The 11,870-nt window shown below is 40.1% G+C and overlaps 2 protein-coding genes across 2 annotated transcripts in view; one reads left to right on the top strand and one right to left on the bottom strand.

The window, feature by feature from the left end:
* Positions 1–5,073, top strand: part of LOC137975341 (uncharacterized) — a 62,563-nt gene extending 57,490 nt beyond the window's left edge. The window contains exon 9 of the mRNA XM_068822433.1: positions 4,965–5,073. Coding sequence (XP_068678534.1) covers positions 4,965–5,058 — 94 coding nt within the window. The 3' untranslated portion in view covers positions 5,059–5,073. The remainder of the gene's footprint in view (positions 1–4,964) is intronic.
* Positions 5,074–10,629: 5,556 nt separating this feature from the next.
* Positions 10,630–11,235, bottom strand: LOC137976856 (cation channel sperm-associated protein 1-like). The gene has a single exon (XM_068824192.1). The coding sequence runs from the start codon at positions 11,233–11,235 to the stop codon at positions 10,630–10,632; it is 606 nt and encodes a 201-aa protein (XP_068680293.1).
* Between the last annotated feature and the right edge of the window lie 635 nt (positions 11,236–11,870).

Here is an 11,870-nt window from a genome sequence, read left to right as displayed (position 1 = left end):
GGGCGAACTCATTTTGTGTGGCCATGTTTAACATCAGGAAGTAAAGTAGCAGTAAATTAAACACGTCTAGCTCTATTGTGTGGTTATATCTTCAGACCAAGCAAGCCACAATCCAGAAACTCCAGCACAAAATTAGAGAACTAGAAGATAAGAACGTGGTGGTGCAGTCTAAAATGAGACAGATGAGGATAGATAACATGAATATGGAAGCAGTTATCAAGGAGAGAGACGGCTTGCAGGCAGACGTTACACACCTGCAGTCGAGGATTGAAGACTTGATGACAAAGGTATGATATTCTTCAGCAAGAGATAGGAATTGAGGTGTTCAATTTAATCAAGGAAGATTAAACCTTGGAAATGCAATTTTTCTGTAAACGGCAATACACACAAGTACTCGGGAAAAAAACGAATTCTCCCAATTGGAGTAAACTTATGACATTCAGATTGCTATTTCGGATGCTCTACTGACTGACCTACGGGAGGCTCGTGGGAGCTTAGGCCATTAAACTTGGTTGATGCAACAAACGTCCTGTGTATTGCTGGGGTCTGAATGTCAAGAGGTGGCATCTTCACAATGAGCAACAACACATTGTAAAACCGTAATCTCGTCGTACGCACGCTACAGATATCTTGCTTTATTATATAGATATTGAAGAAATACCAGGATTTCTCCTTTTACTAAAAAACCATATCTTCACCGCGCGCAGTGAACATATCATTTCTATCTTTCACATGTGAGGATATAGGTGTTGTCATGGTAACCAACACGATTAGCCAATAAAACGCGAGCTTTCTCCTCATTGTAAGATACTTTTGTGCTTTATTATAATTCTGCTCTACTACATTAACATTTTTATTGCAAATTTGACATTATCATGATTTGTTTTTCATAACTTTCATATCTTGTTTCATGTTACACAACATGCGTCTTTTAGCGGTTAGTGACCACTTTTTCATCATTTCGAAACTGAATAAAACAAGTTGTTTTAAATTTAGACATTTCATTAATATCTTATATAATAAACAGAACATTCGCTTCGCTCTCTCGTGAGAGATACTTGCAGCACTCGAAGATAAAATTCGTATCCCCGCGCGGTCATGTAATATCGGCAGGTTAGTTTTTTTTGCAGGTTGCAGGTTGCAGGTTGCAGGGTTGCAGGTTGCAAATTTACTGTGACTGTTACATGAATAGCTAACCTTAGGCCTAATTAGGCCTAAAGAAACGTTTTTTAGGCCTAAGGAGGCCTAAAGAAACGTTTTAGGCCTAATTAGGCCTAAGGTTAGCTATTCATGTAACAGTCACAGTAAATTTCAACCTGCAACCTGCAACCTGCAACCTGCAAACTAACCTGCCGATGTAATATCCTCTATATATACGTGCTTCTTGTGAATTGGGAGAAAAACAGGGCGCCTTTTTACAGCTTTTCTGTGGTAAATTCGGTAAAATTCGCTTTATAATCGACGCGTCGAATAACAAAACAATTGTCTTGCTCACTCCTGCGGAATATCCCCTAGCTTTAGCCTAAGTTTAGTCTCAGGCCATATTCTGCTCGATTTAGCAGGATAATTGTTAAGCATCAATGGTGGCCAATTTATTTTTCTGTTGTTTCCTTGTTAATAAGCCATCTTTACCTTATTTTTCACTTCAAAATTCTTTTGTAATTTGAACTTGTTGACGATCCAAAAAGGGCTAATTAACATGCAAACAAAAGAACAATAAATTAGGTGCAATTTTGGAATAAGGTGTATACCTTTTTTGTTAAGTTACATTGTTTGGTCTTGATTTAAGTGTCGCTGCCTCCTTCCCTCAAAAATCAAACGAAACCAGCAGAAGTAAATAACACAAAGCGTTTATGAGTTTATTACGGGGGAGGGGAACCAGTCCTTGTTAACCCACGTCTTAGAGAGCTAAACGCAAAGCTATATTCATGACCAATAAGAAAGTTCTAAAGACTCTGTTGGCAATGTTCCTTCGCTCTCAATCGGCGGCTTGTTTTTGACGCCGAATATCGCGTAAACTGCTGCTGTTTTCTTTTCTTTTTCGTTTCTTTGTTTGTTATGCTAGTTGGAAGAAATTAAGCGGAGGGAACACATTGCGGAGTGCATTAAGGTATGAAATAAAATTATTATGCATTCGTGTAACTTTCTCAATTGTGAATGGTTGGTTACAAGCATGCAGCTAATTCTTCCAGTAGCCAATGAAAAATGGTGTACTGTCGAACTTTACCAGATCTCACATTTCCAGTGACAGAGTAAGATTTGGGTACGAGATTAGTCAATCAATATCGAATTACGGAGTCTCCGACAAGGCAACATCAATTATAATGCATGATTTCTCTTCCTTATTTAGGGGCACAATATCGGGCTTGTTGTGTCCAATGTGATGGTTTGTTTGGATCTTAAAATCCCACAAAAGTTTTTACTTCTCAGAACAACAGACTGGGTCGGGTTCGTGGTCATACCATTTTGTTGTCCTTTCAAAACCACATTTATCGCTGAGATCCCAATGGATAACCTGGGGGCCCTTATCGTTTCTCAATTATTATTATTATTATTATTATTATTATTATTATTATTATTCAATTGCGTACAGTTGTTTTTTAATGTCCTCTTTCCTACTTAGTTGAATCACATCAGTGGAATGTTATGGAAGCGTGGTGTTTTAGGACTTACAGGTAGAATGTGGAGACACCGCTGGTTTACAGCAAGCAACGACGGCAGGCTCTATTATTACAATGCTATTCCCAGAGGGTAGGTAAAACAAAATATGTTCCATTGTTAACAGCGGTTAAAGTGGCTCCATAGAGTTTTTGCGAATACCTTTACTACAAGGCACGAGTTTCAAAAAGAAACCTAATTAATTTCTCTTGAAGTTTTCCCTACAGAGATTTACCAGTATGGGTACCGATATAACAAGGCTTATTTTTTTGGTGTCAATTTTTGGATTATGGCCATTACCATGACAACATCACATCGAATGACAGGGAGATATATTCTTTGTTTCGACCTAAATTTCTTAATATTTATACTTTTCTTCTGTGAAATTTTTTTATTCTTTGCCACATTATGAAAATTATATTGCCTGACATATTGAAGTAGCAAAAAGTCAAGGTCGTTTAGACGGTTTTGCCAATATTCCGTAATTTGTTATTTTTCTAAATATATTCGATTAGCTAATACAGATTTTAACAAATTCTGAGCATTTGATAGGAACTTTATGTGGTTAGAACTGAGCCAATTAAAAAAAATTACCGAAGTGAACACGAGAAAATTAGCGGTTAATATTACAGATTTGGCCACGCTGACGTCACAAATATCAGAAAAAGACGCGCGATTCAGGCTTTACGCGCCATACGCGTGCCCAGCTTGCGCTCGGCCGTAAAACTCTAGGGAGCCTTTTTAAACGTAACTAATAATAATAATAATATTAATAATAATAATAATAATGATGATGACGATGATTATGATTTTTAAAACTCATAGATAATACGTTTTTGCATGAGTCTTTTGAGTATAATAAATCATATTGGGACTCACTAGAAAACTAATGAGGTGTGAAGAGATTGTTTTTACTCGTGCCGGATAAGCAAAAAAGGTTTGCCTTCCGTTCTTCTTCGTGTTTTCGCTTACCAGTTTTGTGAATGGACGCGATAGATCTGGTTACGGTGTGAGGCACGCATTCATTGCTGGAAAATCTGACACCGAGACAAGTATAGGCTACAAGTAATCCCTTACCTTTTGAAATGCGTGTTTTCCAGAAAAAAAACCTATTCACGTTATTGTTTCTCACCCACCCCTTCCCCCAACCACCATGCCCGTTGGCCTTATCTCCTTCTCCTCCACACCTAAAACATAAAATGTAGTCTGAAGTAAGAAAAAAAAAAAAAAACCACACACACACCCTTACCGAAAAAGTAAAGAGTCACCTATGCTGTAGTTTGCAGCTTCACACTCATCCCAGAGTTGGGTGGAGGCTGGGCGAAGAACTACCACCTGTCCCCAGAGCCTGTGTTGGTCACGGAAATCTCTTAAGAAGCATGATGCGTCCTTTGGTTTCCTTAGATTCATTGACATAAAAAATATCACCGAAGTTCAAGACTGGCCTTCTTCCGCAGGATACTGTAAGAAGTCGTGTTTCAATGTGGTGACACCCAAGAGAACTTTCGAGATTAGAGCAAAGGATGAAGAGGAAAAGGAAAGGTACAACGCGTTTCCCTTCATAAGACAACTCCCTGTCTCTCTGCTTCTGTTTATTTATCGATTTATCTATCCAATTAGCCATCATTCCATCCATCAACAACAGCAACAACAACAACACGCTTTATCTTCCCCATTTAGCTACCTCACAGACAATTAATTCATTTATTTATGAAAAGAGAAAAGGGACTGGCTACTTGAAATAAGCATAGAGTTAAAGAGGGCAAGCAGCCAGTTTAACAAAACCGATAATACTAGTTTAGGTCGGTACAAAAACATAGACAAACGCACGTACACATAACACGCAGTGAGCAAAAATAGAATTATACAAAGAAGAAATACTATAAGATAAATAAGAGGAAAATAGAATTAAAAATAGTACATGAAGTAAGCAAATGGTATCCATCAGGTCGCCCTTACTGTCTGTCTGTCGTGGCGGTGGGAGTGGGTGGTAGGGGGTGAAAATCTCCTGCATCCCGTCCCCTGTTTTCCCGCCTCCGGTAGCTTTTTCACCGAGCTCCCGCATGTTTTCGCGTTTCTCCCACCCCTAATAAATTATTTCGCTCCCACCTTTTTAGAGCTCACGCTTCCCGCCCTCTACTCTTCCGCTCTCCTACCCACCCGTATTCCTCTTGCCCCGTGTCCCTCCCTTACCTCTCAGTTTCCGTTTGTCTCTCTCTGTCTGTCTGTCTGTCTGACTCTCGAGTATGTAACTCTGTAAAACTAAATGCTGCTTAAACCTCACGTCTTGCTGATATTTCTTATAGGTGGCTCAACGCTCTTGATCATCTTCGGTACTGGACGAAGGAAGAAGCATCTTTCAACGAAGGCAAAAATATACGTTGTACTGAAAATCACTAGAACTTACTATAGGTTCACTTGCTTAGCGGAAGTCGCAAGTCGTTTAACTATGGAATCCATAAAATGTTGTAGTTATACAGGCCTGGGACACCAAACTTATTTAAACTTTTTTATTGCCAATATACTAACGCGCTTTATACTTAAGTGTTATTATTGAGCAGAAACAAATCAAATAAAAAACAGTCATAAAGTGTTAAAAACAGACGAGAATCTGTTTTGAAATTTGACTTCTGTTTGAGAACTGGCTATGAAGAGCCTTCCATAATCTATGAGCAGTTTATTTGAGTCTTTCTGCGTAAATGAAGCAGTCCTTCTTCACAAGTTTATCCAGCGCCTCCTCTTTTGTCGCACTGCTTAGCTCACATTGGTTTGAAGTCAAGTCGTAGTACAGTTGCAGCTTGCGCACTTGGGATCTATGCAGCTCTTGAGTACGATTGTGTTGCACGCATGCCCAAGAAGCGCGTGATGTATGATAGATAATTTGTTAACCACCAATAATACAAAGATTGGCAAACGGAGAGGCATCTTGCATCGAGAGTCAAAATAAAAGACAAATCTGCTCAGTGGATTACCCATAAGCTGGAAGTGATCAAATATTCCTAATGGAGCACTAAAATCACTGATGTCTGGGGAAAAACGGTGATGGGGTAGTTGGAAAAAAACACCGTGAAAAATGTTCATAAGCGCAAAGTTAACCCCTTTTAGGGTGATTCCTCGCATCCTTACTGCGCATAATTTATGTCGTCAATTAGCGCGAGTATTTGCCTTGACAATGAGCTTTGTTACCCGAAATTTTCCTTTGGTCGTTGTGTTGCAAAGAAACGAGCACGAGAACCACCCTTTTTCGTTCATCTTCTTTACTCGCAATAAGCACACGAAAAACATTATAAGGAGAAAAAAAATGATAGTAAAAGTTGGATTATTTATATATAAATGATGTGAAACTCTGCATTTAGAGCCAGGGAGGAGTGAGTTGATGACTAGTGGTCCAGTTTCCTTATATCATTTGCAAGATCAGGCAATTTGAAATCACTATTACGAAAGATAATAGCCCAAACATACAATTATGCCCTAGTTTTCCTTACTATTCTTAGTTTTTGCTACATAACAACGATTTGTTTCGTTGTTTCAATGTCCCACGCATGGATAATTGAATGGTGCCGAGTTTGAACAAAACTTTCAATACAGTAAAAACCCGCGTATAAAGAACCTAGAATTTTGGATTTCAGGCTGAACAGGTTCTTATATTTTGGGGTATTTTTTTCCGATAACTGGCTGACTAGGTTCTTAGTAGGTTCTTATTTGCAAACGTTATCATAGTGATAGCATTCGGGGAACTGTAATAGTACTAATATGCTATAATTGTAAAGCATTTACAAAAATGTCAAGTCTTGTTGTCGAAACAAGTCCTGTATCATGGGCCTGGCCATATTTACAGTTGTATGATCACCATGCAAATTTCAACAGGAAAAATATGCCTGCCTTGTTTACAAATCAATTCCATGCTGTACAGAACAAAACATGTTTGGCTATTTACAGTATATACAGTGTATTTTGAATAAAAATAAATAAATGTGAGGAAGTAAACAAATGTCAATCTATGGAGGGAGCTACATTCTGACAACCACTTTTGTTAAGAAACTTTTTGAGAAAACTGGATATTTGATGACAGCGAATGGAGATGAGAAATCAGACCACAGGGGCTTGAACCTTATACGTTCAGGGACAATCATGTACAAAACATCTACATTGATGTGTCCATTTAATCAAATGATGCAGCACCAGCCTATTTGGTCATCAAGACCCTTCTTGTCTTAGCAGGACTGCTATCATGCCACTTTTCAAGATTTTTCTCTTCCTCCAGTCACTTCTCCATCTGTTCACCTATTTTCTTTTTCATCATTTTTCCGTAACCAGCATCTATTGGCTTTACTTTGTCCGTGTGATTTTCAGGCAGCAAATAGACCACTGACAGCGTTGAAATCTCTGCAAACTTCATGGACGTTCTGTGCCTGCTGAAATCCAACATTGTCTGCAAACAGAACCTTTTCTGCAGGATCACCCTTCAGGCCATTTGTCAGAGTGTTTCGTGCTCACTTCGTGTTTATTTCTGAATCAACCCATGCACATTGCTGGAAATAAACGTCAATATCTTTGTCGTAGTTATCTCTTTCCTCTGTTGACACATTCCCCTTACCTCGAAATATAATGGCTGGCTTAACAGTCTGCTTCCCTTCTGCTCTTATTCAGAGTTGAAGAGTTGCCTGTCTTTTATCAGGACCGGAGCCTGGTTGAGAAACCCAGACCTGTTTGTTTCCGGAAAAATCATAAGTCCTGTCCTGCTCAACAACAAAAGTAGAGGGACTTGATCAACATTGCACCTTTGTTGTAGCCGCACATCCGGCCTGGAACAGCATTGCTCCTCCGTCTTTTTGATTGGACAGCTCTCCTGAGATTCCTACGAAATTCCTGAAAGGTTTCTCTGGCATCATCTGCAGAATGCCGTTTTTTGTTGGTTCTTCGTCTCAAAGAGATATTATTTCTTCGCTTGAATCGCTGGGATGGGGAGGGAATTCCCCTCCCCCGGGAAATTTGCAAAGTCAGTTTCTCTCAAGTGGCATTTCCTGCATTTTGACACCATTTTTGTGATATTCTATAAGGTCTTTATTCTTACCACTAGAGTCCCGCCATTTTTGGAGCTGCTAAATGAAGTAAGACTGCGGGCCTTATGAGTCTGCTCAACAAAAGGTGTTCAATGGGGAGACTGGGACAAACATTATAGGACACTCCTGAGGACACATATTAAACGTTTTACACTCAAATCGCAAAAAAGTACTTAAGATAACTATTTTTTCCCCTTGTTTTCAGAATTTCGTGATAAATCGGGAGAATCTGATAAAAATTGGGAAAGCGGAAAGAAACACGTCAAATCGGGAGGGTTGGAATCTCTGGACCTGTCCATGTTTAATAGAGTCACATTTAGACTTCTAACTAATGCGACCCTTTACTACTTCTGGTTTTTCTAGAGTAAGAAAAATAATCTAAGATTTGTGTGTTTGCGTGCCTCGGTTCGCTTTCGTTCGCTGTAGATGACTGTTTTCTACAGAAAATTCGATTGTTAGTCTCCTGAGATCTCCTGAATTAATGGATTGTCGTTGAATTCACCGAGACGTATTATTTGTGGTGTGTTGTTTTTCCTTACTTCCTGAACCAGTCACGCACGGTTAGTCCGTGGTATTCACGTATGTATCGTGTCTGCACGAAAGCCACAATATTCTGAATATTGGTCAATATTCCGACTATTCCCGCTCTAACGAACAATAGTTAGTTTATGCACTTCACATAAAAGGAAGAAAAATTCACCTAACCCTTCGTCAGAGGACGTGGTTCCAATCTTTCTGAGGTACGCGACAAAAGATGACGTACTGTCTTATCTTATTTGTTTAAAAACCATTGGTGGTCTATTTTATGACTTTTATCGATCCATATTAATTTAAATCCATGTCCAATCAAAACCTAATCAAAGCGGTTCGAAAACAATACGTACATTTTTAAAACAATAAAATGGCCGGAAATTCATCACGCAAAACACAGTGGTTCATGAATCACGTTAGTTCGAATCATGTTAGTTCAGTTCAGTTCAGTTAAGCTCAGTTAGTTCAGTTCTGGTGTAGCTAGACCCTTTGGTATTAACCTCTGTCAGTCATTGGGGCTTTATTTCTATCTACACTCGTGCTCACCTACAATCAAACTTAGCTTGGACTGAGTCAAAATATCATCGGTGTGTGTGCAAACCAAAGTGAGTAAAGTATTCCTTTTGCCGTATAGTTTCCCGTGTCGATTTCACCATTAGAAGGTTTTCGCTTAGTTTTGGTATTCATTTGCAATATCGTTATCCTTTTTGTTTATGCAAGGAATCTATTTAGTTTTTTCATCACAAGCTACAGTAATTTATTTAAGTCCATAATCGCCCCCCCCCCCCCCCCCCCCTGGGGGGACTCCCATTTAAAACGGACGGGGGTGCTCGTCGTACCTTTCAGGAGTTAAAAAAAAAAGCGGTTTTGGTACCTCTTAGGGTGTTCAGCCTCAAAAGGTCCACAGCGGGAGCTTTAGTGGTACTTTTTAGGGTATTGAGCCGAAAAAGTTTCACAGGAGACATTTGACAATTAACTTATTTTTAATTTTATCTAATTAAAACCCATAATTTGGTGCCTCTAAGGGGTGAAAAAAATTCATGCCATGCCCACAAGACATAATCTTGGTACCTGTTCGGGGTTCTTTTCAAATTTTCCGACGAATACCCCCGTCCTTTTTGTATGGAAGTCCCCCCCAGATTAATCGCTACTCTTGAGCATGAGTCTGCTGACTGCTTGATAGAGCGATTTTCAATCGAGTGTCATAAAACCAAAACCAAAGTAATTACTTTGGCCAATCAAAAAGGACGGAGACAATCCAATAAACCAATCAAAATACGAAGTAATTACACGTAGCCGACACAAAACGCGAGCAAATGTGCACGCGCGAGCCATGATTGGTTTTGGTTTCACTTCTGATTGGTTGAAAAAGTGGCGCGAGTGAAGTAATCTTAAACCAAAGTAATTATCTAATTACTTTCGACACTCAATTGAAAACCACTCTACCAAGAGTTAAATCGTCGTATTACTTTCCTCGCAATTTAAGGCTTATTTAGTGTATTTTCTAGTGGAATTGGGTTCTCTTTCGCTTATTTGGAAATGTATCTAGTTTAGTTTTATTTGTACCTATATCTGTCTTATGTAATTTAGCTAAATACGTTCTCGTTTGATTTTATCGCTTTCAGTTCGAACAGACAACTAGCGACTCCGTATCAACCTTTTGACTTGTCAATCGATTCCGTCGATTCTTTTATCTCGTGGTATCGAGTTGTGACCTTCGTTCAAGGAACATTGATCTGTGCTTCAATAAATCTGTTCACTTACGCACCAGGATAAGTGATTTAGTTGGATTATCGTTTTGGTATTCCGTCCTTGTAAATTACAACTACGACCTCAGCCTTTACAGCCTTTACAAGCGTTTCTAATATAGCAATCGTGACAATCGTCGTACGAATATAACATATTTAAGGCACACGTAATGGATGACTTGTCTGTACACTTAAATCTTTTCCCAATGCAGAGTTTATAAGGCCTTCTGAATAATACAGAATTCGACTCCTTTCGTTCCCTGAATCGGTTATAATGTTGAACGTGTAGTCGGCACTTTAATTCACACTAGCAAAAAATGTGAAAGCTTTTATAACTATTGCTTCCACTAATTTCATGTTTTGCCGTAAACTAGTTGCATCAAGGGGGAAAGACTCGAACCTACAACCTCCGTTCACTGGTTGGATGCCTCAACTATTGAGCGAAAAGAAGGCCCCTAAATTATCTGGGTTCTTTTTCGACAAAGTGTTTTGGTTCGCTGAGAGGTTGGAAATGTCTCGTGCCTCAACATGCAAATGCAGCTATAGATCGTACAGTATTCCTGCATTTCTCTAGCCGTTTTTAGGCTCGGTTCGTCCCCAACAGAGCCTAAAAACGGCTGCGAAGGAGGCTAGCATTTCTGGCGCTTCGTTCCGGCCGAACAATCGTTCATGCCACGGTGGGTAATGCCATAGTGGCTCATCGTAGTCATACCATCGTGGTTCATGTCACGATGGTTGATGCTATGGTGGTTCATGCTGCCATCGTGGTTCATACCATGGTGGCTCATGTCACGGTGGTTCATGAAATGGTGGTTCATGCAATCGTGGTTCATGCTGCCATCGTGGTTCATGCCATGGTGGCTCATGTCATGGTGGTTCATGCCATGGTGGTTCATGCTGCCATCGTGGTCCATACTGCCATCGTAGTTCATGCCATCGTGGTTCATGTCACGGTGGTTTATGCCATCGTGGTTCATGCTATGGTGGTTCATGCAAGCGTGGTTCCTGCCATCGTGGTTCATGCAATGGTGGTTCATGCTGCCATCGTGGTTCATGCCATGGAGGCTCATGTCATGGTGGTTCATGCTGCCATCGTGGTTCATGCCATGGTGGCTCATGTCATGGTGGTTCATGCTGCCATCGTGGTCCATACTGCCATCGTAGTTCATGCCATCGTGGCTCATGCCATCGTGGTTCATGCTTTGGTGGTTCATGCAAGCGTGGTTTATTGCCATCGTGGTTCATGCAATCGTGGTTCATGTCACAGTGGTTCATGCCATCGTGGTTGAACGCTCCAAATCCTGCAAAAATGGCCCATGATATTTTCTGTTCCTGAGGCCTAATTATTCACGAAATTCTGCCGGCAGAATGTGTAAAGGCCTAACAACAAGAGCACACGACAATGAACCGTTCATTTTCTATGTTTAATCGATCGTACCAACCGAGCAGTTATACGATAGTTTGCTTATATTGTACAATGTTGGCATGCGTAGCGGCAAGCGCTAAAAGGGTAGGGAAAGAGCGCTGAATGGAGAAAGAGCGAGTGCTGAAATAGTCCCCGCAGGGTCCCCCGCAGGCTATTCTTTGTTTGCACCTGACGTCACAGCGGCCATCAGGGTGAAAAGTCTTTCATCTACATTTTTATATTGTTTTGGCGCCAACACGGTCGTCTTATCTCGTGACTGCAATCAAAGAATACAATGCGGCGCGAAAGACGTGATACATTTCGAAGTGGAGTTTCCGTTGACATTTTCGCAATCGTTGCTTAGATTTCTGGGTGTTCTATAACTTAAATTTTGGATATTTCACTTCCTTCCAGTTCAGCAGCATCCCTACAAGCACAAGATATTTTGGTTTCAGAAAACAAGTG

This window comes from Montipora foliosa, chromosome 11 (genome assembly GCF_036669935.1).
Source record: "Montipora foliosa isolate CH-2021 chromosome 11, ASM3666993v2, whole genome shotgun sequence".
In the NCBI taxonomy this organism is placed as follows: domain Eukaryota; kingdom Metazoa; phylum Cnidaria; class Anthozoa; order Scleractinia; family Acroporidae; genus Montipora; species Montipora foliosa.
This window is presented reverse-complemented; position numbering and strand designations above follow the sequence as displayed.